The sequence below is a fragment of the Poeciliopsis prolifica genome, unplaced genomic scaffold, assembly GCF_027474105.1.
Source record: "Poeciliopsis prolifica strain line A6 unplaced genomic scaffold, Auburn_PproV2 SCAFFOLD001, whole genome shotgun sequence".
Classification (NCBI taxonomy): domain Eukaryota; kingdom Metazoa; phylum Chordata; class Actinopteri; order Cyprinodontiformes; family Poeciliidae; genus Poeciliopsis; species Poeciliopsis prolifica.
The window spans coordinates 23,236,870-23,264,849 of NW_026562376.1; the positions used below are offsets into that span (position 1 = coordinate 23,236,870).

Genomic DNA, 27,980 nt, shown 5'->3' on the forward strand with positions numbered 1-27,980 from the left:
TCTGGCATGATGATGATGGTGGTGGTGATGAAGGAGCGGAGCGAAGAGCGGCAGCGCCGCTCAGCGAGAGGGCCGCGCGCACCAGGAGGAGGCCAACATGGGCTGCTGGACGTTGGCGGTTATTATGAGTTGTCGCTGCATAACAGGGGCTGAAGTGGCAGCATGGTGGAGTTAGAGGCATGAATGGGAGATATTTTTACAGTGAAATTCACCATGAGGGTTGAAAGGCGTCAAACTTTGTAATTTCGTCCAGTCATCAAGTGTCTGTACTACATATTGTAGCCGTCTTAAATTATTACATTTCATGAAAAATATCATTTATTTAAAATAAAAGTAAGGATTTTTATTTTAAAATGTGTAAATACAAAGTACTGAAAGAGAAGCAACACAGATAGAAAGTGCAAATCCCGTGATGGTTTTGAACTTGGCATCTTCTTTTATTTTCACATTTTTATTTATTATCAAATGTCTGAGGTTGGTGCTTTCGGCTTATTGTTGTGTCACTGCCTGGCAAAAATTTGCACCAGACCTTTTTTTCTTTAAATCACCAATGAAGAACCTTTTTCAAAAGAGACCTGACCCTCATATTTGTATGTTTGAATGGCCCAGTCAAAGTCTGTCGTTCACTGATACTTTGCATCCAGTCTGCCTGGGCTAAAAGTATTTTACCAAGATCAGTCAAAAACACCTTACTACATCTGCAAACATATTTGGAGGAGGAATATCCCAAAAATATTGAGTAGTTCAGCTCATTATTATTCAGACCCCAACCAATTATTTTGGTTGAAATAATTTTAACAGAACCAAAGAAAATGGTTTCTAATCTAGACCTCTTCTGTTATTTTTGAACTTGGAAATAATGCGCTCGCCACAATTTAACAAAAAGATTCACGAGAATTTATAACATAACATATGTACATGTTACAGAAACAAACGCTTTGTGTGTTAGGGTTCACAAGAAGATGAAGAGCAGTAATCCTTTCGACATTCGAGCTCCGGGAAGCCGATGGCAGGAGAGGACGATGATTGTTCTAATGCTACAGTAGGAGCGGGGGGGCTGGAAGCACAGACCACCAGGGAAACTGAATCCAAAGAGCGGATCCGTCCAAAACCTCTCAAATATCGAGTCCGATTACTGGTTTCTATAATTCAAAACAGAACGAAGTCTTCAGATCACATGATCCAAAAATCCATCCAAACTGAAACGGGAAGTGGGTCGAATGGTGGAATAAGAGCCAACAATCTCTAGAACGATCCAAACTTTGAGTAGAAGCCCTGACACAGACACAACATCAATAGCAGCAAGATACTTTCTTTTTTTTTTTTTTCCCCCATCTTCCTTAAAATACTGTGGTAAAGCAGTACCACATGTTGCCCTGCAAAGTGCTCCTTTCCAAACAGACATGGTCGGTTTCCAGAACGTCAGGCAGTGAGGTGTGCACGGCTAAAGGGAAGTACATTCGCTCCAGAGGGAGCAACGTGGCGCCGACGGGCTCCGCCGTCGTCCGGGCAACCTGGTAGAGAGCTTGACGTCTTGGCAAACTTAAGGAATGAGAGAGTGAAAGGTAAAGGAACTACCTTTAAGGAAATAAGAGTTCCTCCCACAAAAATGGAGAAAAAAAAACAAAACAAAACAAAAAAGGCCCACCAGAAATGGGGCTGAACTACTCCAGAGTTTATTGAGAGAACTTCCAGTTCAGTGTAGCAACAGTCTGCAGCTCGGGTCGGGTCGGGCAGAAGAGCCCAACAATAACTGAAAGGGTGGTGGGGGTTCTTCTCTAATACCCAGACCGCTTCTACTCCTTCAAAAGGTCCATGAGCCTTTGGGTCTCGGGTCAGTAGATTGTGAGGCTGACCGACCGGTTCATCTTCTTCCCAATGAGTCTGGAAGTTCTGGGGTTGGACTGGAGCGTGGAGCGGGTCAGAATCCGGTCGTTGGACAGCACCTTCTCTTCGGCCGCCGCTCTGGCCTGCTGGGCTTTCTTCAGCTCTCTGAGGAAGACGCAGAGGAGAAGAGTTACAAGTCTGAACTCGAGAGCAACAGGACGTGGTGTGGATGGGTTCGTTTTGATTTGGTCAATACTTCATCAGATTATCCCTTTGGTTTAAAAGTTATTTTTGTGAGACTCCAAAAACATAAAATCAGAAGTAAAATTGGTCCACAGCTGCAAGTTTAAATTATGTATCTCATCTTAATCTGATTAAGATGATTTAAAATTTTTCAAATACCGTGTTGTTAAGCTGCTGTTATTTATATAGACAGCAGCACAGAGGTTTAATATTTTCATTTTGGCTTACAGCTGTGCCACATTTTGGACTGAAACGATTCATCGAATTGAAATAATTGTCAACTAATGTAGTAAAGTAGTAATTAATCGTTGACTGAAGCATCTGACTCATACAAAGGCCAACAGATGAAGGAACCACATCTTCAGAGTAGTAAGTAAACTAAAACTGAAAAAATAAATAACTTACAAAAATGTTTAAAAAATCTTAGTCTAAATATTCTACCAGAACTCCAACTATAAGTTTTAGCTTCACCTCCTTTAAATTCTGCAAAGAAAATAAAAAAATAAAGCCCTAATTATAAAAATATTTATTTTTCATTATCATTTGTGCAACGTTATCAATATGTGATAACCACTTTTAAAGCATGACAACCGCCTGTTAAATAAAAAAGATGATCCAACTTCAAATTGAAAAGTGGCTTTTAAACAGTAAACCGAGGCATCTCCACTCAGCGTTTCCAGACGGTGATGATCTGAACTCGTTTTCTTGTGCTGCGCTTACTTCTGCAGCAGAGCGTTCTTAAACTTCTCAGCGTTGAGCTCGACTCGGAGCTGGTCGGCGCTCATCCTGGCGGCCGTCAGCAGCACCGGGTGTTTGATGAGGTCAGAGGCTGACGGTCGTTTGGTTGGGTCTGGATGGATCATCAGCTGGAACAAAAAACAAAACAATACACAATTGGAAAGGGAAATTACTCTGCTGTATTTAGCAACAAAAATTTGAACAATGTGCAACAGCTGAATAAACATGTCTGCATAATATGGTTTTTAATTGTTCGGAAAAAGCAAAAGAGCAAGAGTATTGTCATGAAAACATGGCCGAACTTTTAGCCAGGAAACCCAAAGCAGAAGCTCCAGAAGAGAAGCAGCGTGTTCAGTATTCACTTGAGAGATGAACATGGTTCATTTAGGCTGAGAGAGAGGCAAACTTTCAGCAAGCAACAGGAAGGCTCAGTGCTATAACAGAGCAACAGACAATGTTGACTTAAAAAAAAAAAAAACTCTGCAATTTTTAGATAATCTCAAAAGTTTTCTAGAAATTAAAAAAAAAAATCTGCGACATATTTGAGTTTAAAAACTCAAAAAGTTTGCTTGGAAAAAAAAACAACACCCTCAAATTTTGAGATTTATCTGATAACTTTGATTTTTTAAACTCAGAAATGTCTATGTTATTTCTAGAAAATGACAACTTTTCAGGCAGAAATGTATTTTTCTATGTACAATTGCCTTAATACGCTGCTGTAGAATGCATTCAATTTATTTAATAAGTCCTGTTAGGATATTTTTGCAGCCTTTTAGATTTCTCTGAATGTTGGTAAGAAATGGCATTTTGTAGGATGAAGACATTGAGACTGCTGCTTGTGAAAAGAAAAAAAAATTTATTTATCCTCCTTTGGGAAAAAAAACAAAAAACTAAACCAGGGTGCACATGTTGGGACGGTTAAGCAAAAATTATGAAAAGGTAATAAGCAAAATAAACAGATTAGGTACAAAATTCTGATTGGTGCATTTGGATATATGACAAAATTCCACTTATGACAATACAACTTAAAAGTCTAAATGAACAATCTGCTCCTCCATGACTTGGAAGGGGATCTACCTTGAGTAAACTAAGAAACTCTATAGAAAGCACTTGTGGGACGGAGGGCAGTTTTCCCCGTCTGATTTCATGCCACTTTTCCCCGTTGGTGGGTAAAGGCTCGGCTCCCGAGGCGCTGACTACCGTCAGGGCCAGAGCAAAGATGTCCGCCTTTATTAAGTTACTGTACTCCTACAGAGAAAAACAGCAGATTTAAACATGGACCGCCTGAAAAATGAGACCTTTTTTTTTATTTATGTTTCAGAGTCAGAATGAATACCTCTTGCAGAACTTCGTTGGCCAGATATCTACTGTCCCCCTCTTCCACCTGTGGATTGTTCACCCGGGTCACATGACCAAGATCGCCTGAAAGAATAGCAAACATTTTTTTTAAAAGCTGAATATTCAGGCTCCGTTCACTTTTTTCTTGCAGTAAATTTCAATGTAGGTTTTCAAACGTTTCTCATTTTACTTTTGAGAGAAAAAAAATACAAATAAACTACATTCAATTCACAATTATATGATGTTCATTACTGTAAATAATCAAATAGTCACCTTCTTAAAGAAAGGATGAAACACAAAACATTATGTTTTGAAAATCTTCTCACACACACCCTACACACCTGAGAATAAAATACAAATTCAACAAAAATTCTTAATTATCATAGCTAAACTATAAGAGAACATTTATTTCAATCAAGCAGATGAATAATAATTATTCATGACACTAAACAAATCAATTTGTATTAAAGGAAACGTTCCTGTTCAAATTAAATAATCAAATTCAAAATAAATAAATCACTTTACTGTCTGTAAGGAGTCTTTTCTCCTAAAGGTTTATTGCAAAACTGTACAGACAGAATATAAAGAACCTGAAAACATTTTATTGAAATTCAGGCATTTTTAAGAATTTCAGAAAAAACCTGAATATTAGAAAGAAGATTTACTCGACTGGGGCAAATATTGAGCCGCTAACCGATTTTGTAGACGACGCTGGTGGTGAGTCCATCGTCCTCGTCGGATTCGTCGCAGCTCGCTACGGCTTTACGGGAAATGAAGATGTTGCCTGGAACAAAGAGGGAAACGTGAATTATCAGCAACGACTGACAGACTTTTATCATCCAGTATTTGGCAGAAACGGAGAGAGAAAAGAGAAAAATGATCAATCATACAAATTTAAGTTACTGAGTTTGTTTTCATTTATGATGCAGTTAAACCAATATCTGACATAAAATCTCTTTTCAGTATTGGCCCCACTGCAGAGGTTGGATCGGTGCGTCTCCATCTAGGCTATCTCTGCTGAGCGTAGCGGCTGGACTCACTGGGCTTGATGTCCATGTGGACCAGAGACATGGAGTGGATGTACTTGAGTCCCCGGGAGACCTGCAGCAGCAGATCCTTCAGCTCCAGCTCCGACAGGTAGCTGAGCCGCCTGTAATTGTCGGCGATGACGTCGGACAGAGTGCCGCCGTTGCAGTACTCGTTCTGGATCAGCATGTGGTCGTCCTCGGCCCAGGCCGAGTAGTAGCGCACCACGTGGGGGTGCTGGCCCAGCACGGCGTGGGCGTAGACCTCCCGCAGCGCATTCTGTCTGTGAGGGGAGGAAAAGAAAAAGTTGTTTTTTAATTTAAAAGCACATCGTTCAGCACACTTGCACCTTTCGCTTATGCTCAACTTACTCATCTACCGATCCTGCCAGGGGCTTCTTGGACCTCTTGATAGCGTAGATGCAGCCGTCCAGCCTTTTCACGCACTTGAACACGGCGCCAAACTCCCCCGAGCCAATTTTCTCCAGCTCCAGGAACTCTGAGGCATAGCGGGACATCATGTTGCTCTCCATCATGGTGATCCTCTGCAGAGGGAACAGCATGTTGAAGCAGGGTGGAACACATCAAACACACACAGATCTACTTAGCATTCACACAAAAAGCAAACACAGTTCCAGGGCATTTGCATATGAACTGGCACATTTGCCTCCAGCCCTTTGTGATTCTGATGAATGCTTATTGTGCAATACAAACACCATGTACAGAACAGCTTGTTACATCGTTCTACCCGCTGGGCTCCTGCAAGATTAGCATGTTTAAAATTTTATATTTCCCACAGTTAAAACAAATGAGAACAAATGAAATTAATGATATTGAAAGGTGGTCGGATTCAAAGACAAGAAGGAAGAATGAACTTCTCATCATAAAAACTGAAGGAAATTGTAACATGCCAACAAAAACCTGGGTCTCCGCAGGCTTCATCAACTCAGATTAAAGGGCCATGCTTTTAAGACCCGTGGTGAATGTATTTGAGGTCAACCTTTTTCCTTCAGTGAAATCTAGACTTCAATCCCTTGATTTTAAATAACAAGCCCTTATTTAAAAAGTCAGCCAACTTTTTATAGATGCACGGACACCATCGCTTTTATAAGGGCTAAAATTCATTTATTGTTATTTGGGCTTGGGAAACATTCTGATCAAATGCCATACATCTACAGATTGCACAGAAACGGCATATTCGCAATTTGAGTCACTGATTTTCTACTGCATTTGGAAAACATCTTTGAATATCAGGTTAAATTTGAACTTATTCCCTGATTCAAACAAATTATTATTAACACATCTTACAAAACAAAATCTATGACGAAATTAAAAGATAAAAATTGCACCTTTGATGGCGGCAGAATTTCCTCTTCCCCTTCGACGTCACTGGCCTCCATGTCTTCTCCACAAGAACTGCAACAACAAAGACGTTTGTTAGCGTCCTGCCCAGAAGGGGACAGCACTGAGAGCTACACAAGCACATGGAGATCAACCTCAACCCACGAGGTCGTTGTTATAGGGCAACTCCCCCTCGACCTAATAAACAACTTTAATATAACTATGTAAAAGAATGACAGGAAAGGTCCCTGAACCCGCGTTCCTCTGTGCAATAATAAGCTCTTGTGTTTCTGCAGATCTCCTCCTGCGGATGGAAACCAACTTCTATATTTATTATTTTTACTTTTTCCATTCAACAAACTTAACCTACTCATTCCAATGTGCTCGCTTTCTGTTGTTTCTGTGCTGTGTGGCGGACTGGATCAGCAGGGAGTCGGGAGTGAACGGGTTAAAGTTGACATGGGGCATCTGCTGTTTCTTGCAGCTGTCTGTGAAGGACTTTCGTGGAGACTCCACGTTCTTGAAGAGAGCAACTCTCCTGCTGGAGGATCCCGGGACGGAGCTCCTGGCTCTTGACAGCAAACTCTGCAAAAAAAGAAAATTAAAAAAATTTACTTCATTCCCCCCCCCACCCCAACCCACCCCCCACCAATCTGGATGTTTTTCATTCATTTAAAAATTAAATAAGCATGTGTCAAAAAGTATTTAAAGTTTGCTTTCTCTGCAACACCAATAGGATCATAAATTATGCAACAGGTAGAAATGTAGTGTAAGTGGGTCAGTAACGGATCCTGCAGATGAAACCAGATCTTCATATAAAATCATGTGCATCTACTGAGCATTGTGGGAAAACAAGAACATAATTAATGGGTTTATTTTTTTTTCGTAAAGAGCAGAAATGACATATTGTTCATATATATATGCGCTTTTCTTGCGCAAGAAAAGCGCAAGAAAAGGTCGCTTTTCTTGCGACCTTTTTGCAAGAAAATGCAAAAAGGTCGGCTAATTCTGACCTTTGGTGTGTGCGGTGTGTCGAAAAGCCGGAGTTTCCTGAAGGTTTTGTGCGGAGGTGTGTCGGGGCAGTCCGGTATCGGAGAGCTGGATCCCTCCCCATCGTCCTGCATGTAGCTCCGCTCCGGTGACACTCCGTACATCCGCGACACTTTCTTCGGCGACGGCGAGCAGTTGGCGAAAATGACGCTGCCGGGGGATTGCAGCAGGGACGGGGAGTCGAAGCCCTCCTCGTCCCACAGCTCCACGTCGTCGTCGTCTCCGCCGGAGTGGTTCAAGGGGCTGCTGCCGCTGCCGCTGCGACCGCCCTGCCTCCGCCGCTCGTCCGCGGCGCCCCGTCGCACCGGCGTCGGGGAGTCCATCTCCGTGAAGCCGGACTCTCCCCCGGTGCTGTTGTTGACATCCTCGATGGAGTCGTCCTCTCCGTCGCTGGACGTGAACTGCAGCTTCTGGCGAATCGGTCGGGATTTGGGGGAAGGCGTTCCGAGTCGATGGCGACCGTAGCTCGACATTTCGAGGATTTAAACCCCGAAGAAGAATAGGAGAGAGAGAGAAAAAAAACGCGGTTTTCGCTCCCACCGCTTCCTCAAAAACGAATTAGCTTCAATTACCTGTTAAATGGTATTAAGCTCATGAAAACTACTTTTAGCAGTTCAACTTTACGAAAACTTCGGTCCTCTTAAAGTCTGACACCCCAGTAAAAACTGGGAAAATGGCCTCGCGCTCGCTCGAGTCGAATGCAGGAGCAACGTCCTCCGTAGTAAAGAATCATTAAAATAAAAAAAGAAGAAAAGAAAAACAGTCCTTCATCAATCCGTCACGCTCTCCTTGATGACTGACCGACACATAAAATGCGTCTCTCCGGAATAGAAACCTTAGCAATGTTTACAAAAGTTTGAGGGAGTCGAAAAATGAGCTCTTCCAATTAAAGCGCGTGGCAAAGAACTTCCCGCGACCGTTGATCACGTGTCGCCGAGCGGCCAATCACCGCCCGGCGTTGAATTTTGAAAGATGGGCGTTCCAGTGTTGAAGTGGAGGGGTTACGTAGTCCCTCGGGCCGTCCCCCGCGTGAAAGAATGTGGCGCGAAGTCATGAGTCACAATGACAATGCGTGGATTATTACCACCCAAAACAAAGAACAGACGGATGAGAGAGAGAAAAAAGTTTTGTGTGAGATAACGTGAGGGGGGAAAAAAGTTTTCTATCACTGTTACTTTGAATAGGACGTTGTTTTTACATACAACGAAATTGAACTAATCAACAGTTTATGCAATTTTCGCAGGTATATTTACACATTACTTGTCTTCAAACATTTTATGCACACTTTGACAAGATCAACATGCTGCACATTAATGCATGACTCAGAAACCAAATCCAAAACTTATACCAGTATTTTAGATTATTATTTTTTAGACTGTATTAGCATGGAAAAATTTGAAAGTTAAGTCAGAATAAAATCATGCCGTGCAAATTAAATTTCTTCACGTTACTTTATGTTTGCTGCATTTTTAGACCCCTTAAAACGTGATCCTGGCAGTAGAGCAGAGTTGTGTAATACTTTTACTATGCACTCTTAAACTCCTGCTTTAGGATATTGTTTCCTTCTTAGCATCAATTAATGCATAATAAGCAGTTAATAATTTTTTAAAGTATTTATAGACAAATTGGTAACTATAAAACTATTATTGATTAGCCAGTGTTAGAACAACCTAACAAGTTACATTGGTTTTAGCTGTAGAAAGTGTCATGTTTCTGTTTTGAGCTTAAATAGAACATGTCGCTTTTGTGCAAATAGAATCACCACTATGGTGAATATTGTGTTTCACCATGGAAAAGCAATTATTTTCAATTTAACACAAGTCATGGAGGCTGTCAACATGGTGGTGAGGAAAATTTACAAAGTGAATCACCTGGTTGTGTCTCACACACACACACACACACACACACACCCTCTTCTCAGATGCTGTGAAGCAAGTTTGTCTTTTTATCCTTCGTTTGTATCCATAGTCAGCTTTTTACATCCCTAGTTGGTCAGACACCATTTTACAGTTTGTTGCATAACTTCTAAGGCGGAAACAGAAGCCAGTCATGTCCAGGCAATCTTTAATTTTTGTTTATTTATTTTAGAAATAGCATTTTCTGTACACTGCACTGTGCATTCAGCGACATTAGAAAGCATTAATTCCCTCTTCCATTTTTCCGCGAGAGAGACAAAATAGCGTGACGCAGCTTCAGTTATCAAAATCCTATTTACACGTAAAAGCAGAGTTCAGTTGTGAAAACAGAATGGGGAAGACATGATTTCTCCCAAATATGCATATCTGTATATAGACATATATAGTCCATTTGAAAAAATGGTCTTGGTCTTCATTCATTGTCCATGCGGAGTCGTCAGCCAATCAGTCGTCCAGGCCGGGGGTTTCTCCTTGCTGTATCCTGGAGGCTATTCTAATGGCTTCTTCCAGAGAAGGCTGATCGCTCAGCTACGACAGGACAAAAAAATAAATAAAAAAGAGGAATATATCACTCACTTTAATTACTAACCGTTTAATCGCTCCTAACGATGCGTCCTTTACTCTGCTGTAGGGTGCGGCCACATGACCAAACCAGTAGACAAAAGGAAGCTGGTTCTAATTAGCACACCTCAAAAAGGAACCAGGTGATCATAAAGGACAAAAGTTTTCAAAAGAAAAGTCATCAGACCTCCCTGCTGCCACCCTGTGAGATTTAACTAATAACTAGTTACATTTACTAGGGTAACCTTTTAGGGGGGTAAAATGACTTTTGGGAGTATTCTTACTCACACCTGCTGATTGTGTTAAACATTTATATTTAAAAAAGTTGATGTAGAAACATTTACCCTTGGCCTGATTTTGTTTTGTTGTTTTAGTAACTATGCTATTCATATGAATCATTTTCAATTTGGTCCTTAAAACACCAAAAAATGTCCACGTAATTTCATATTTTGGTCCGTCTGATGATGTAATTTTTAAATATTAAATGATTGATGTTTTGATCAGGTACCAAAAGCTGTCTTACTCTTACTTGAGTCATTTCCTGAATGTCTACTTCTTACTGTTCATATTTCTTTTTAACTTCCTTTGATAAGAAACAGAGCCCATCCACAGGGGGGCAGCAGTGAGGTTACGCCTCCAACTTGCAGCAAATATTTAATGAGTTGAAATCTGAAAAGAAGAATTACATTGTAAGACACTGAGAAGTAGTCACAAAATCCATAAAGAAATATTAATTTTGACCTCTTTTGACCTCTATGGTGGGTTGAATCTGACTGACTTTTTTTTTTTTTTTTTTGTCAGACTGGGAACCAAGAGTCTCCCCAGGTTCTGCGACCGGTTTGAATGTAACCAGAAAGTGACAAATTTGGACAAACTCAGCAATGGCCACTGCAGTCAAACCGCCATGCTGTTGTCACAATTATCACTCAAGTGCTGGAATGTTTCCTCGACTTTGTCACAATCTGCAGAACGTCCCTAAATATCCAGGATGTTTCTGCAGCTTCGCTGTAGGGAAACAAACACTCCACATTTTCAGAAACTGTCACGCAAACAAAATGTGACATTTTTGATCACTAGGGCTTAAGCCCTGTAGTTGAAGTTGATTGTGTCATGCAGTAGCTGTTGCAAAATATTTTACACTTTATGTGTGTAGAAAGATTAAAAAATAAAAAATAAAAAAACGGTGTGATCTTTTGTTTCTAGAAATCCATATGTGTCTCATTACTTTATATCAGGACGAACAAAAAACGATTGAATAATTATAGCACTTTTTTTTTCATATTTAAAATTGTTGGAAAGATTTCAGTTTCCAGATTGACTTTCTTTGCTTTCTTTACACATACATTTTTTTATATAAATAAACCTTTTTGGGGGGCTGCTGTTGATACTAACACAATCTGGCATTTTTAACAGGACAAACATGGACACATCTAGTTTCTATCTGGCAATTAATGAAGATTTCCATTCTCACGATTAATATATTTTAAGAAAAATGTTGTTTACAGACACATCATAATCCAAAGTGTTAGTGTGTTTGGTTGTGACTGCTTTTTATTGATTGTGTTTGAATGGTTAGAGTTATTTTGGAGCGTTAAAAAACCTTCTAGTTGTTAAGTGTTCAGAAGTGCATATTTGCTAGGCTATTACCCGGTTAGTTGTGTGGACCAGTACTGGTTTACCAACCTGAACGGCGATGTGAGTGCCGTTGGGCGTGGCCAGTAACGTGACCGGATGGAGATCCTCTTGGTCCTGGCTGTAGTTTGCTTCCTCCACGGTTTGGAACGACGCCATGTCGGGTGTCATGATGGCCACCTGAGCGACACAAAAACACATTTCACCGATTCAGCAGTTAGCGTTTAATTTCTACAGTCAACACCGCTAGCATAGATGTTACACACAGCAGCACCTGGAACTCTTTTTTTTTTTTTTGCTTGTTTGTTTCCCACATTTTGTCCAAAAAGGGAATCGTTCAAACATTTCTCCTTTGCTTTTAAAGAAATTAAAGTTTGAAAACTGACCTGACCCTAACATCTCCTGTTATTTATTGAAGAGATGTCTGAAAGTAACGAGTTCAGCTACTGTAAAATGACAGTCTTTGTGAATCATTTCCAGGTGACTTACAAAGAAAACGAAAAGCAAACAGAAAAACAGGCAGACGTCAAAACGTCGGCGCCTTCGTTTTCGTTTACCTGTTCGTCAGAGCCGTCGGTCGCCACCATGGTAACCGAATGTGCGCCTTGCGTTGCCAGTTCGTGCGCTGGGATGGTTATGGTGGTGCCTTCTTGGGTGACCATGGTGATTGTGCCACCCATCGCTTGCAGGTCTGCTTCAGAGATGCTGACCTGATAAGAAAGCAAAAGACAGAAATCTACAGAGTTCAACAGATGAAGAGTTGCTTAAACCTTTTACTGGTGCTGTGAAAAGTATTCACTTCCCCTTGAATCTTTTTTTTTTTTTACTCCTTTATTGCTTTCAGTAGGCATTTTCTGTGCAGAGATGATTAGCATCATTCCAAATTTGGGACGTTTTGCAGATACAGAAAAGTGAAAATCTCAGCTAAAATTGTCTTGTCTTCTCTGAGCCCCTGAAATCTGCAGCCAGCCTCCTTCAGAGACTTTATCTTTCACTTATATGAGATATCTAACCTTGTGACAATCACATTGCCACCCAAGTGTATAATAGTTGTTTTGACATCATTTCACAAAATGGAAGTTAACTTGCCCCAACATGTTGCTGTGCAGACGACACAAGGTCAGGACTGAAGCTTGATAGAAGGAAATAATCAAAACGACTTTACTTGTGCAGAACTGCTCTTCATAGTTTAGATGTCGTACCTGTTGTGTTCCATCTTCCTGCGTTACCAATGCGACCTGCGGCTGACCGGACATGTCCGAGGAGTCCACTGGGATCGGTTCCGAGTCGTCCGTGTCCACCACGGCCGGTGTGTAGCTCACGTTTGGGTCGTCGATGGCGTCTGAAACGAGTCAGTTGGCGGATTCATTTCTCCCGCCGATGACAATAAATCAGTAAAATAAAAGGAAAGGTGCAGCCGTTGACACGGTGACGCGGACCTGCCGGTGGCTCGAAGTAGGCCTCCTGCTCCTCCTCGATGGGCTCGGAGTCGTTGTGCGTGGTGCGTTTGTGCATGGCGAGCGTGGAGATCTGCTTGTAGGTCTTGCCGCAGTGGTTGCAGTTGTAGGGCTTGCAGGGCGTGTGAACCACATGGTGCTTGTACAGGCTGGAGTATTCGGTGAAACGCTTTTCACACCCGGGCACAGTGCAAACGTACGGCTTCTCTCCTGGAGAACAAAGCAAGACGGTCAGCGGGAACGTTTCAAATCGTGGATTGGAACATGCAGGTCCACCTATATGTGTGTGTGTGTGTGTGTGTGTGTGTGTGTGTGTGTGTGTGGACACACACCTGTATGGATCCTCATGTGGTTCTTGTAATTGGTGGCGCTGGCGAAGGAGCGGCCGCAGCTGGGCTCGGAGCAGTAGTACGGCCGCTCCCCCGTGTGCGTCCGTATGTGAACCTTGCGGATGTTGGACGTGGTGAAGGAGCGGCCGCAGCCTTCCACTGGGCACTTGAAGGGCTTCTCCCCTGAAAACCACAGAAGAAGAAAGAGATACTTTCACCAGAGTGTTCATTCATTTATAAAAGTCAGAGTTTCAAATGAAATGTTGAAACTCTGCATGTTTAGGCAGTAAGCTAAATATTTAGTTTGAAGCTAAACATTTAGAGACTAAGCAAAGTATTTTGTTAGGAAGGAAAATATTTAGCTTGCTATATAAATATTTAGTTTATAAACTAGCCTTGATGTAAATATGTTTAAAACTAAATATTTACTTCACTAACTGAAAATACTTTGTTTAACGCTAACAATTTAGCTTGTTAAATAGTTTATAAACTAGCTTCAAGGTAAATATTTAGCTTCAAACTCAAGATTTACCTCACTAACCTTGCTAAATATTAAGTATGAAGCAAAATATTAAACTTTATAACTAAATAAGCGGTTGAAGAAACTTCAAACTAAGGTCAATATTTAGCTTTGTAATTATATATTCAGTTTGAAGGTGGCATTTATAAAAGAACGAGTGAAAATATGACTTTGAAACTGAACCCCCACTTTTTCCTCTCATCAAGCTAAGTTGCTACAGTTTATTTTCTTAAAGTAAAACTTTTAAAGTATAACTTTGTGAAGGGAAGGAAGCCTGTAGCACAGAAGCAACCTGTTCATCACAGAAACCATGTGTTCTTCCCTCCAGCATGATGTGTTCTGTGGAACATTAACACAACCCCTCATGCTGTTCCATCCAGACTTTTCTGGTCTTGTTATTTTGGGGAAAAAAAAAAAAAAAAGCCGTTGTATGTGACCAGAGGCTGTCAGTTCGGGATAAAATGTGATCGTTCGTATCACACACACGCCTCTGAAAGGATTCTTTGTTGTGAAGTCTGGAAGGTAGAAGCATCAGTTATCAGAAGCTAATTTAATTCCCTCCAAAAGAAACGAAGCAAATCTGAAATAGATGAATTTGACCTCGTCCAAATGTCCTTGAGCGCCGTTCAGCCAGCTAGAAGCTCATGAAAAAAGGACCCAATTTTTATGTTTCTGATCAGTCAACCCACCGTTAACAGCACTCTTGGTGGCAGATGTGGTTACAGACCAAAGAACACACAAAAGTTCCTTCCAGATTACCGTTTTGTCCCATGACGTACATGTCCTTTTCACACCTGAAAGATTCTGACTCTGACTGATCCACTTGCAGTCTCAACCCTCCACACCTCTTCTGGTGAGGTGTGACGAAGCAAAGATGGCGGCCGCAGCACGGCGGTGGTGGAGGGAATCGCATCAACCTTCAGTATCAGTGTTGATCAGCCGAATCTGACATAGATAACTTGCTGAGGACTGGGAACAAGGACCTTGTATTTGAAGGAGCATGCATGAACAGATTATCCTTGAGGGAAATCCCTCACAGGGGAAGAAAAGCTGCAGGTCTCTTTGATCCAGCGACATTATATGAATGCGGTCTTGTGTGATGCGTAAGGACAAAGTGACCTGCCATGTTGCAGCTGACGGTTAAATGTTTACTGTGCAACTGTGGGTGAGTTCACACCAGCCCTGCTGAGTCCGCTTCAGTCGAACTCTGGTTCGTTTGTCTGAAGCGGTGAACAAAAAAGAGAAAATCTGCTCCACTTACAGACCTCGGTCTCAGCTCGGTTGAAGTAAACTCTGGCCCGGTTCGAAGAATATGTGAATTTCAAACACTGCTCCGAAAACAGGAAGTGGACTACAGCTCAAGGCATTCTGGGTATATACAACCTAAACAAACCCTTGTGTCTAGCACTTCACTTTACCGAAGCCAAGACAGAAATCTAAAACTACTGAAATGTGATGCCACTGCATTTCAGTTTACATTTCATAAAAAAGGAAGCTGATCTCAGCGTCTTTCTCAGAGGTTTTTCTGGCATTTCCATCAGCGGTTTGAACAAAATATGTCAGGCTCAGTTTATTGTATTCTACTGGGTCTGTCTGAAGCGATTATGCGGCAGCAACAGAAAGACGCCGAGCTTACGCTGACGCGAATCTGCCGCGTTTAACCCATTTTCAGATAGATAACTGGTGCTCCTTGTTAGTCGACCTAACTGATCATATTTTATGCTAAAACTTTAAGTGTGAGCTACATTTTCTCTGCTTATTAATTATTATTCTTGTTCTATGAGATTCTGATTCTGTACCTGTGTGAGTCCTCGTGTGTTTCTGAAGGTCTCCGGAGGTTTTAAAGGACTTGCAGCAGTTCATCTCCTGACATCTGTATGGCTTTTCCCCTGTATGCGTCCGCGAGTGACTCTTCAGTCCGTAACCTTAGATTTCCACAGACAGACAGTTAGGGAGGCCTTTTGTTTTCCCCTGGTGAACTCTTCATTTGTTTGCAACAAGCTGAACACCCTCCATTACAATTGTTTAGCTCATATTGCGATAGCATCTTCCAAGACATAAAACTAAAACAAGCATTGATAAATTCAAAAATAAATATAAAATAAACCCCCCAAATTTTTTTTAAAGTAATAAAATTCAATCAGCTACCTGTTGCAAACTTCTTTCCGCAGCCCCGATATTCGCAGACGTACGGTTTATCACCAGTGTGCGAGCGCTCGTGTACCTGCAGGATATCGACACAAAACTCTTCAAAACCAAATGGCAGACAGACAAATGCACTTTTCCACAACATGCTGCAAGAATACAGCCTTTTAAAATCAGAACATCTAGAAGCGAGAACACTTTTTTGTGCTAAAATAAATTGAAATGGAGGAGCGAAGTGAACCTTGAGGTGGTGGGCAGTGGTGTAGAGCTTGCCACAGCCTTCGTAGTCGCAGCGGAAAGATTTTTCTCCAACATTTGTCACTCTTGGTTGCCTGTTGTCTTGGCCCTGCAGCACAATCTGAAGACGTGATTCACAAATCAGCATGGAAGTCGGATTTCAACCAAGAGGTGGACAGAAGGAAAAACACAGTTACTCTACCCTCATGTGGACACCGCTGTCTGCTTCCACTCTGCCAAACGACCCCAAGGGATTTTCCACGTTCTCCACCTAAAGCAGGAAAACAGGACATTATCATAAATTTCATGCTTTTTCTTTAAATACATGAACGCAAGAATGCCGAGTTGGATAAACTGGAGCCACAGCAGTAGCATGAAACGGTCCGTCACCTTGGTGCCGTAGTGTTCAAGCACACTGATGGTTTCTGGGTCGATAGCCGCGGCGTCGGCCTGCAGGTCTGCGATGGTGCCGTCAGCCTGGATGGCCAGGATGGTGTTGGGCGGCGGCATGTGCACCGTGTGCTGGATGTAGGCGGTGCTTCCATCCTCTAGCTGGACCTCCTGCAAGCCGCTCTGGTCGTACGTTTCTACACAGAGAGAGGAGGCAGGGTGGGATTAACACAAGCCCAAAGAGGAACCAGTTTTCCAGTAGTGGGCACCACTAACTAAAAGATTCGCTGTGCTAATCCTTAAGCATTATTAAAGTTAGCTGAATGGTAAAGCAAAAGACCAACACGGTACATAGCAGAAGCTAATGCTAAAATGCTATATTAACACAGTATTTAGAGGAGGCTAACGCTAAAACTCTATACCATCACAGTATTTGGATGTCTGAAAATTTTTTCATAAAAATTAATTTAGAGTAAGTTAACTGTGCTAAACTTTTTCAAAGTTAGCAAAAGCGCGTAGGCGCTACATAACAAATTGGCTCCACTATTAGCACGTTAGCAGAGGTGTGCCAACCACTGTACAACAACAAAATTCTCAAAAGCAGTTAAGGTTGTTTAGGGACTTTTGAAAACAGTGAGACCAACTCTTTCCTCGTCAAGAGTAGAAAGCCTGGTTCTAAGATACCAGATGACTGAACACTCATCCCAGGAAAAAAACTGCTGTTTTTCAAGCTTTCTACTGAAGTCCACACAAAGAGCAGTGTTTACCTTTGGGAGTGTGAATGTAGGCAGTTGTACCATCTTCTAACTGGACAGCCTGGCCGTCTTCGAGCTGTAAACTCTCCCCTCCTGCAGCACACATTGAGACAACCGTCACTCCCGCCATTTTAGAGATTCCATTGTTGCCCAGCAGACACACTACCACATGTCTACGACACACCAAACCAACAACCTCATATAATAAAGCACAGTGGTGAACTATCTAATCAGAAGTCAGGGTTTATACTGTACCTGTTTTAGGCATGGACACATGGTGGACGTAGGCAGCAGAGCCATCCTCCAGCTGGATCACCTGACCGTCCATGATCTGTCCATCAGAGAAGGAAGCTTTGGACTCATGCTGGATGTACGCAGTGGAACCATCTGCAAGAGTGACAGCCTGCAGGCTCACTGTGTCCATGTTCTCCATCTGATCACCATCTGGGAAGTTAGTTTGAAAGTTAAGAGTTGTCTTTGTCTTCTAAAAGGTAACTGGACCGTCTGTTCTTGTAGCTTGTTGTTATGACAGCGGTTAAAGGTATCAGCATCAACCTACAACCAGTGTGGGAACTCACCTGCCACTGTCACAGCCTCCGTCAGACAGAGTGTGACCGGCTGCCCGTCCGCATCATGAAACTCGGACATTCCCTGGGAGTCCCGGTTGATCTGGGCCAAGAGCATGCTGCAGCTGGCGGGGCAACAAACGGAGACGAGTTCACCCCGGTGTTCACAAGTCAAGCAAACACGAGCATCGAAACTCCACCAGAAACCTGAGCAAATGAGCCGTCTTTAAAACCTCAGTTTATCAGCGATATTTAGATTGTGAAATGTAAAACTACAAGAGCAGTTTTACATTATTCCCTGTAAATAATGGCATAGTTTCTGTAATTTGATGTATGTTCCGACATATTCATCTGCAGAGTATAAAGACACAATAGGGCTGGGCAACACCACTTAATAATAAGATCTCCTGAATTGTTTGTTTTTTTTAATACCTATTTTTCCCTCACTTTCTTCTCTAAAAAATGACAGAAAATATTTTCAAAAAGTGGCTTTTACTTCAATCATTCCTTCTGTGAATGGAGCATCAAGGCCCGCCTGAGAGATTTTGTTTAATTACAAGAACATAGTCAGAGTATCAGCAAAACGAGGATACCTTAAAAATGTTTTAGAATTGTGAAGAAAAAAAAAATTGTTTTACTAAAAAAAGCCTTGAGAGTTTGAAGTATTAACTTACCCGTGAAACTGATGCCAAAATATAACTTCACAAGTGGCTAAACATTCTTCATTCTATTTTTGTGATGGGGTTCTCATTTTCCTCATGTTACCACTTTATTCTGGCAATATTATTAATTTAATCTCAAAATTATAAGTAAAAATGAAAAATCTTCCCCCAGCCGTAATGTTCCACCATATAGCTGACCTGAGCCAGCTGCCTATTCATGGGTCTTACATATCCTGCAGTAATTTTTGTAAAGGTCCAAAAGATTGATTTTAGAGCAACTTTTACAATATGGACTCTTTCTTCTTTTTCAAGGCACATAGTTTCATTTCACGTTACAATCAGTCATCAGAAATATTTTGTAAATAGCAAATATGACTTAAAAGAAATCTGACGTAATTTTTGGGTCTCTGTCTCTTCCAGAAGCTTCTGCTCTTTCTGAAACTCCGCCTTCAGGAAGTCATCCTCGATTAACCCTTTGACAAGATTTTTACCAGTGTTGCACTGAGAATATTGAGCTCCTTCTGATTGTACACACATTTCACCAGGTGTTTGCTAATTGCTGCTGGCTAGTCTGAAGGAGCTGAGTCAGAAACTGCAGCTCCAAGAAGGAGCTACGTTCACCCAGACACTTTGTACAGCTGAATTGTTGCCATGGAGATTCAAAGATTTATCAAACATGCATGCAAGAATCGAGAAAACACTCGAGGTATTTTTTGATGAGGGAATAATGCTTTAACATGGTGTAATGCTCAAAAGTCAATTGAACACAATACTGCCCCTTTTAGCACTAAGAAAACAAAGGAAGTCATCATTGGTGGATCATATTAAAATATAGGCAGTGTGAGATAAATGTGATATTTCTGACATATTTTTTTTAGATCTTACATGAACTTTGTTGTTTTTTCTTCTTTTAAGCTAGCGCAATGAACATTTTGCTGTACACCTGGACAACAATTAAAAGGAATCTTGAATCTTTTTTATAATCTATTTCTGTAATAAATGTCTAAAAAAATAAATAAATCTATCCTTTACCTGTCTGATTAGCACATTGCTTTTCATGGCGCATAATTCTGACAAAACCTCTAAGACCTTCACAAAACAATTGTATTTGTTTAAATGAAACGCGTATGGATTAGATCCCTGGGGTATTAAAGTACAGACGCTTGGAAACCAACTTTTTAGGATCGTTACAAAAAAATTATAATAAAACTAGATTTTCCTTCTAGTATAGGTCATTTAACCTGGACTATTTCATAAGCCACGTTGAGGCTGTTATGTGTCAAAAAATGTTAAGTACAAAGACTATGAGTATTTATTTGTTATGCACAAATTAAATGACTGACTTCTATTTCAGGAAATATGTTATTCCTACTTTTTTATTATTTAATTAAACAATTTCTTGCCAAACACTGTTGTTACTCAACACTGTTTGGCACTTAATGACTTTTACCAACACTTAAGACATTTAACAACTCTTTGTATCACACAACAAGAACGTAAATAGCCATGGGCTAGCTTAGCATCAGTTTTTTATTGTGGGAAAAGTGACACCTTGGTGCAGTGAGGGACTGGTTCTTAGAGAAACGCAGCTGCTAAAAGGAACAGAACCTCGGACCAGTTGGGGAAACGTAACGGGGCCACAGAACCAGCCAGTCGCCCCCCGGTCCAGTTTTGGCGCTGGTTGGTTTACAGCTCTTTCTGGTTAGCTACAGCTGTGACTTGCATTATTTCCCCCTTTTTAATGACACGTCATACAAAGCAAAATGTTCAAATGAGTCTACTTCGGGACATGTCGGTGGAATACTAAATGGCTACTGTGCTAAACCCTCAAACACTTCGCTGCTCCACCCGCAGGACCGACATATCAAACGGGGTAAGCTAACTAGCTAACTGTCGAGCTAACGACGCAGCTAAGTGCGCTAAGCGCTGCTGACACGACTTTTTTTTCTAGCGGCGGAGAGCAAATGTTTCCTGGAAGCTGTGGTCGATGCGATCGCTTTTGTTACGCTCATCTGTTTTGTGATGTCCGAACAGACAACGTGTGGAAGGTAGAGCCAAGCTAGCTCTCCCCAATAAGCTCCCAGCCTAGTTTGACCAACTAGCAACAGCGACGGAAAACAAGACCCAGGAATCCATGAGCTAATTAATGATATAACCATTTTTGCTCGCTACATTTCTATTCGTTTTTTTTCCATTTCAAAGTATTTCTCCCGATTCCTGCCGACTCCCTTCCCGCAGCCTGTCACTCCCACTAGCAACAGCGATGGCAGTGGGAATAATGCACACTGGGTAAAAACCAATTTATATACTAACCTCTGAAAATTTCCAACAATTCCTCGTGTTCGACCACCATGCAACAGTGCAGGAAACGACCAGAGACGTTCACGAACCAGGAACATGTATGACCTATTGTTGTCCCGCCTATCATTCTACTACGGGACATGATTGGGTGGTTCTTTGTGAAGTGGCTTCCTATTGGTCCCGCAAGGCGTCGCTGGGCCTCAGGCGTAGTCATTCAGCCTCCCGGGCCCCTAGCAGGCGCCATTCCGCGCCAGTTTTCGTATTGTCTCGAGCTTTCCAGTGCCACTGCGCCCTGTCGTCGCGGAAAATAAATATTTAAGCTTTCAAACGAGATCACGGAGAGCCCACTCTATGGACTCCGAGCTGCTGTGCGCCGCTAGCTGCAGCTAAAAAGCTGCTTTTGTCGCACAAGCGTGGACGTGTGCGCAGGTTTATCGGCATCCATGTTGAAAACAAGGTCGTGTGGGAAAAAAAGGGGGAATGTGGGCAATGCAGTGAAAAGAGACTCAGTGAAATAATGTGGATTTGAAACACGGAAATATAGAGCAACGATGCATTACACGTACAAGCACGAAAGTACCCATAATCTCAACTCAAGTAAGAGTAGAATTACTTAACTTAATTTTTCTCAAGTAAAATTGGTGTTTGTGTGTGTGTGTATATATATATATATATATATTATATATATATATATATATATATATATATATACACATATATACATATATATATATATATATATATATTATATATATATATATATATATATATACATATATATACATATATATATATATATAATATATATATATATATATATATAATATATATATTATATATATATATATATATATATATATATATATATATATATATATATATATATAGTTATTTTATTGCAGAACATCTGTTTTATGTTCTTATGGCAATATTTAGAATTAATGCCATCAGAAAGACCAAGATCTCAAAGGGGTTTTATCTTGTTAAATAAAGGAAATCATAAATAATAATGATAATAAATAAGTGGTCATCTTAAGTCTAAAGTAAAAAAAGAAAAAGAAAGAAATACCATAAACCCTAAAAAAAAAAAAGTTGAGAAAGTACAGCTTTTTTTTTTTTTTTTTTTTTTGCATTTTAGAAACAAAAGGCATCTTCAAGATAGGCCTAAAATTTGGTGTTAAAATTTGGCCAAGGCCAAGTTTCTGGGAAACTTGCCCACTTCCCAGGGACTGAATTTTACAGTGTTCACTTTTGATTTTTCTTTGCACATTCTTGGTCAACAAAAAGCACAGGAGAACAGCAAAGCTTATGGACAAACAGGAAGTTTCACTTTAACAAAAAGCGAAGGCGTGTTTCTCTGGTGCATTTTTTTTCTCTATTTTTTGTCAAATCAAATCAAATTTCATTTGGTTGGCACGTTTCAGCAACAAGGCATTTCAAAGTGCTGCGCATCATGAAAACACAAGTATACAAAGTCACAGAAACAACACAGTCAATGGTCAAAACATTTTGTCAAGTGTTATTGTTCTTTTTTTTTAAAAAAAGCAACTGAAACCGGTGGCTGTTTTAGCTGAAACACTCGGTGTTTCAGCTAATTTGCTGATTTACAGAATTGTGGTTAAGTTTGGTGAAGTTACTTACAGTGAGTAGAAAACCTGGAAATGTTACTCCAGGAAGAGTTGCGATACCTCATAATGTAGGAAATGTTCCAAAAGCACTCCTCTGAGAACCCTTTAGCAACGTTTTTTACACTGAGAAGCAGCTCCTATAAAGAGCTCAGCAGATGCCACCAACTGTGGCGTCTTCATCAAAAAGGGGTAATTAGCGCCAGGCGTTTGCTAATTACTGCTGGCTAGTCTGAAGGAGCTCAGTGGGTGGACCAGAAGGAGGGGGCTGCTATGTGAAGCAGAAGTTTGGAAGCCTGAGCCTGAGGATCCGAGGTGGGGCTTCATCCTCCAAGGTCCTCCAAGGCGTTTTGCATGGGACCATTCATGACAACCATTCATGTTGGATTTTAGAAATCATTTCTAATATCCTTTTAGAAAGGGTTTCTAAAACATGCACCAAAGAAAGAACCAAAGAAATAACAACATGATACAAAGCTTTTTTATTTTATTTTTTATTTTTGACGCAGCACGAATCACTAAGTTATTCGGTGTTTTGAGGGCAGAAATCAAACCTCACACCCCGGTGTCTCCCTCACGGCGGAGGCTCCCCCTCCTCCTGGACGAGCCCCACGTCGTGCCTCGGGGTTTCCTCGGGTCTCAGAGACGAGGAAACCCCGTGGACAAGGAGGGGGCCGAGAGCTCGCGCGCCGCGCACAGACACGGCTGCGTCCTGTCTCGCGCTCGGCGCTCGCGCCCAGACCTCCTCCGCCGTTATGTTTACCGGGATGCGGGCGGAGAGCCGCAGCAGCTCGGAAGTCCTGGATGCCGCGGCGCTGAGGCAGCAGAGGAAGCTGAAACAAGCCGTCCGGTTCCTGCACAGAGACTCGGCTGACCTGCTGCCTTTGGACGGACTGAAGAAACTCGGGACGTCCAAGCAGGGAGTGAGCGCCGTTTTACGGGCCTCCGGTTGTACGGAGCGCCTTACAGTGTCTGCAATATTCATCACAACCGACCGGTTATCGTTGTCCGTATACATTTGGGGGTGTTACGTAATCAGAACAATCTGTATTTTTAGTCATATGAGTCTATATTATTTTAACCAACACGCTGTAAAGTATTTTAAACGTAACAATGAGCTAAAGAGATACTTCCCAATATTTCTAATATGGAGATTTTTTTTTTGTTTCTGCTGCAGCAGCCGCACAACGTTGTCCAGAAGAGGCTGCTGGAGCCCAGGCTGTCCCAGGGCAGGGTGGACACATACGGGGTGACCCCGAACAGCAGAGGGCGACAGCCGAGCTGTTGGCGGTGTCCAAACGACGACGACACGGAAGAGGCCGAAGAAGACCTGATTTATGTGGCTTGTAAAGTAGGTGCAGTCTGAACTGAGTCTTTAAACAGAATGATACGATTCACAACCCTTTATCCCCCCCCTACATTTAGTCACTTAGCAAAGTGTTGAAGGCATTTTATTGGGATTTAAGGAGTCCAAACACGTAGAGGAAGGAAAATGAAGGAAAACCATGACGGACTGTTGGCTTCACAGTGGACCTGTTGGGAAGGCTCTGACTTTGAATCTCAGCATGGGGTCTTAATGCATGAGGTCTGGATGGAGGGTTCTCTTCGGGTACGCTGGCTTCCTGGTGCAGTCCAAAAACATGACTGTTTGATTAACCGGTAACTTTCCTATAGGTATGATTTTGTGAGTGTGTGTGTTTGTTAGTCTTTTGTTTGGCCTTGTGGTGGAGAGGAGATCATCGCCACACCAATAACATACCTTGAAGTCTGTAGTTGCAATGTGACAAAATGTGGAAAAGTTGCAGGGTTATGAATCCTTTTGCCTGAGATTGTAAACAAATCCCATTTTCAATGTTTCAATTAACTGTTGACCTTTTTCTGGTGATTATTTTCCTCCTTCTAACCGCCATCTTGTCCTTGTTGTTACAGTGTTTCGGACAGGAAGTCCCAGTGCTGATTGACACAGGCTGTAGCATAAATTTGCTGTCTTCATCGACTGTGGATAGCTTAGGGTGAGTAGAACTCAAAAAACTCATTGTCGTCAAGAAACCCATTGTCATGCAAGTTAAAACACTTGCATACATTTTCTTCCTTTCGAAGACTGAAGGTGCTTGTTGAGGAGAACAAAATGGAGCCAGATGGGTTTCCGTTTCAACGTAGACTTTGCAGTGACGGATGCATCAGAGAGCTCAGCCTGAACATTGGAGGACTTCGAATAATGTCTTCATTCTTTATAGTGGGTGAGGAAAAGAACTATATAATGAAAAGTGAAAACAATGGTGTTTGTCATATAATTGTGGTCTACTCATATATATTTTCAGAGAGCACCAAGCCACTCTTGTCTCTGGGCAGCAAGACTTTAAAATCATTCAAGGTAAATCAATACTACTTGCTCTCGATAATCCTCGCTCTAGCGCTGTTGGTATAATGAAGGTAATGTGTGACGTACTTACACCTACATCATATACATCATCCTATGTATTTATTGGCGCCCTTGGTATGCAGATTTTTCATAGGATTTAAGTCTGGGAATGGAAGAAGGTTGGTGCAGTAAAACCCATGCCGTACCATTGAATATACCACTCAATAGTACAAGTTGGACTCCTCTAATGTTCTCCTATGTTGGTGCTGTTCAATATACTATTTTGTGTGTTTGATTGTAAAACTGACTAGAACCACATCATTCCTGGTCCCTCTTTAGTTGTAGGTCTATATGACAATGGTATGATGCAGTGAGGGTGGAACTACTGATGTCTCGCAATAAAGTCCATGGATTGGGGGAAAAGAGGTCTCTGCTTACGACAGAGAGCTTTTGTCTCTGTCCCACTGGTGTGACGCCATGTTACGTATTTTGGTTTAACACTGATTGGTCAGTGAGACTCCTACTGGTGGTAGAAATATTCTAATGAGTGCACCGTACCACAAAGTTGCGCGCTCTACCACTGTGACCCGTGCCATATCGCTCGAGACACAAGTGTCTGACGAAGCATGTCTGTGTTGATTTGGGCTTGTGTTTTGGATAATTCTGCTTTTCTACACATTGATCCTTTCTTCCACACCAGACCCACTCAAGAGTTGCTTAAAACCTCAATCTAACCCTCATAAGATGAAAGGACACAACTCCAGCTGAAGTCTTTGTAGAGCTAAACAAACTATACATCTTTAGGTTTGTGATGGTAGAGATTTTCCTCACCCTACTATCCCACTCTCTGTACGTGGTAACAAGAAAAAGTTTTGGTTTTGGCGTTTTAATTGTTGCCCTGACTGTAGATATAGGCACATTTAGAACAATAGCTCGGTGTTTCATAGAACATTGTATGTTTTCTTGTCTTTCCCATTTTGGAAACTCAGAAGAGAATTGGGCAGGTCTTATTTACCTCAGATGTTCAGGAAGTCATGGGTCCCTTGCTAAAATGTTTCTGGACACTTCTATCAACTTTAGAAAGTTATAAAAAAATACTTAATTGATCATTTAAATTGTCTATAGGAGTCACAGACATTGAGGCATCTGGGACTTTGTATTGGAAAATAGGTATCAAAATAGACATTGTGATAATTTACAAATTAGTCAATGAAATAATGCACATAAATCATTGTGATGACATATTTCATTATGGGTACGATCTGTGTTGCAGTGCGTAATTGATACTGACAAGCAGATGCTGGTGTTTGGGACAACCACAAGGGAGCAAGTTGAATTTGTTAAAAAGCCATCAAATGAAAGGTCAGACTGTCATTTTGTCTTTGTTGTTTTTGCCAAGACTTCTGAAATCAATTTGTTCATTTTTACAGTTATTGTTGTGAACAGCTGAATGACTGCAATAGCTCTCAAAATCCACAGCGCACGATTTAACTTGTTGTTGGATGCAAATGTATTTCCTTGTAAACGAGAAAAGTAAATTTTTAGATGTTATCAAAAAGAAAAAGCTGTTGACAGAGGTTTTTTTTGGTCAAAATTCACTTTATACACTTTAGCTTCAGTTTGTTTTATTTATAGGTAAATAAAAATGTAGTTAATAAAGCAAGAGAAACAAATTTGCTTCAAATCCAACTAACTACATTTTATGTGCTTGTCCTTTTTCTTCCAGTGTCCTGGATTATTGATCTTCCTGGCTCAACACAGACACACATGCACTTGCCAAAGCAGTGCTTATATAGTTCAATCACAAAAATATGGCTGCTAAAAGTACACACTCAGCATTGGAATTTAAGCTGTTTGTAATCGGGCATTCTGTCTTTACAGGCAACTTTTACTGATCTTTTCCTGGAAAGACAGTAAAACAGGAAAAAGCAAAGTTGGGTATTTTGTAAAGTAGATGCCAAACTTTTTATAAGTACTAGCACTAAAATAAATGCTAACAACACCTTCTGGAAACAAAGTCAAAGTATGCACCGTAACTACACTCTTGTTAACTTCAACATCCCGGTGTCACTTAGAACTTTAAGTGGCGTAAAGTACTCACTCCCACATTGATGCTTATTTATTGTGAAGAAGAGACAAATAATTTCATAAACCGATTACTGTTTACACATGAAGCCCATCTGATGTAGCTCTGGCTCTTGGGTTGGCCTGATGTGTCTCGTACAAGTTGTTTCCTACTGTATGTTCAATGCAGGCAGACACAAGAAGCTGTAGTGATGTTGTTTTTGTAACTCTTATGCAGATGTGATTCATACCTTGGGTTATATAAATAGGTGGGGGTTTTTTATTATTATTTGTCAAAACCAGTGTCCTATAATCATTGTTTATTACTTGGCACAATGTGTTGCGTACAGATTAGATAGACAGTTGTGGTTAAAAACACTGTGACTGATGGACATATTCCCAGAGTCTGCAGCTTTATTGCTCCGAGACGGGTGGGGTTTCTACTTAATGTCAAAGTTCACAAATAAGCATTTTATGAACTGTACCAAAAACACCAGGCTTGTTAAAAGTAGTTGAAAAAATGAATTCAGAATTAGCATTATTGGAAAAGATTCTATGCACAAACAAGCAATGTGACTTCAGTTTCAAGAACAAGCTATTTAACCCTTAGGGGACATGAGACAGAAACGGTCGGTCTTCAAAGGAACGAAGAATCAATGCACTTTATAAACAGCAGTAGACATGTTTGTGGGGAAATGAGGGATTTATGTCAATCTTTTGATCACAACTGTAAATCTCCTATATTTTATAATGTGGTAAAGTATTTTTGTAGTCTAGGTTGTATTTGTATTGTGTTCACTACCTGGTAATCTTTACAAAAGCTGTGTCGTAACACATAGCTGCAGCCAAAGCACAGGAAGGATCAAATGGAAATAAACCTATACCAGATTTTCCAT

General features: G+C 41.1%; 3 protein-coding genes across 4 annotated transcripts; 1 reads left to right on the plus strand and 2 right to left on the minus strand.

The window, feature by feature from the left end:
• Positions 1-874: 874 nt before the first annotated feature.
• wee1 (WEE1 G2 checkpoint kinase) lies at positions 875-8,471 on the minus strand. The gene is made up of 10 exons (XM_055055412.1): positions 7,526-8,471; positions 6,883-7,097; positions 6,521-6,587; positions 5,544-5,716; positions 5,187-5,455; positions 4,841-4,930; positions 4,145-4,230; positions 3,886-4,056; positions 2,791-2,936; positions 875-1,992 (listed from the first exon to the last, which is right to left on the minus strand). Exons 1-10 carry the CDS (start codon positions 8,033-8,035, stop codon positions 1,836-1,838), a joined length of 1,884 nt encoding a protein of 627 aa, XP_054911387.1. The 5' UTR covers positions 8,036-8,471; the 3' UTR covers positions 875-1,835.
• A 1,143-nt stretch (positions 8,472-9,614) lies between these two features.
• On the minus strand, positions 9,615-21,224 carry znf143b (zinc finger protein 143b). Its single transcript, XM_055055314.1, has 15 exons — positions 21,046-21,224; positions 18,083-18,195; positions 17,760-17,948; positions 17,517-17,597; positions 16,750-16,946; positions 16,562-16,630; positions 16,364-16,480; positions 16,126-16,201; positions 15,777-15,902; positions 13,461-13,640; positions 13,111-13,338; positions 12,874-13,013; positions 12,229-12,381; positions 11,723-11,851; positions 9,615-10,006 (listed from the first exon to the last, which is right to left on the minus strand). The coding sequence occupies exons 1-15, from the start codon at positions 21,129-21,131 to the stop codon at positions 9,923-9,925; spliced, it is 1,968 nt and encodes a 655-aa protein (XP_054911289.1). The 5' UTR covers positions 21,132-21,224; the 3' UTR covers positions 9,615-9,922.
• LOC129376066 (nuclear receptor-interacting protein 3-like) lies at positions 20,498-27,979 on the plus strand. Of its 2 annotated transcripts, none has more exons than XM_055055619.1 (7): positions 20,498-20,605; positions 23,836-24,009; positions 24,588-24,670; positions 24,759-24,898; positions 24,980-25,032; positions 26,294-26,382; positions 26,747-27,979. In XM_055055619.1, exons 1-7 carry the CDS (start codon positions 20,540-20,542, stop codon positions 26,760-26,762), a joined length of 621 nt encoding a protein of 206 aa, XP_054911594.1. In that variant the 5' UTR covers positions 20,498-20,539; the 3' UTR covers positions 26,763-27,979. The 2 variants fall into 2 exon arrangements, with proteins under 2 accessions (XP_054911594.1, XP_054911511.1); XM_055055536.1 differs by lacking the exon at positions 20,498-20,605 and adding an exon at positions 23,252-23,581.
• Position 27,980: the final 1 nt, after the last annotated feature.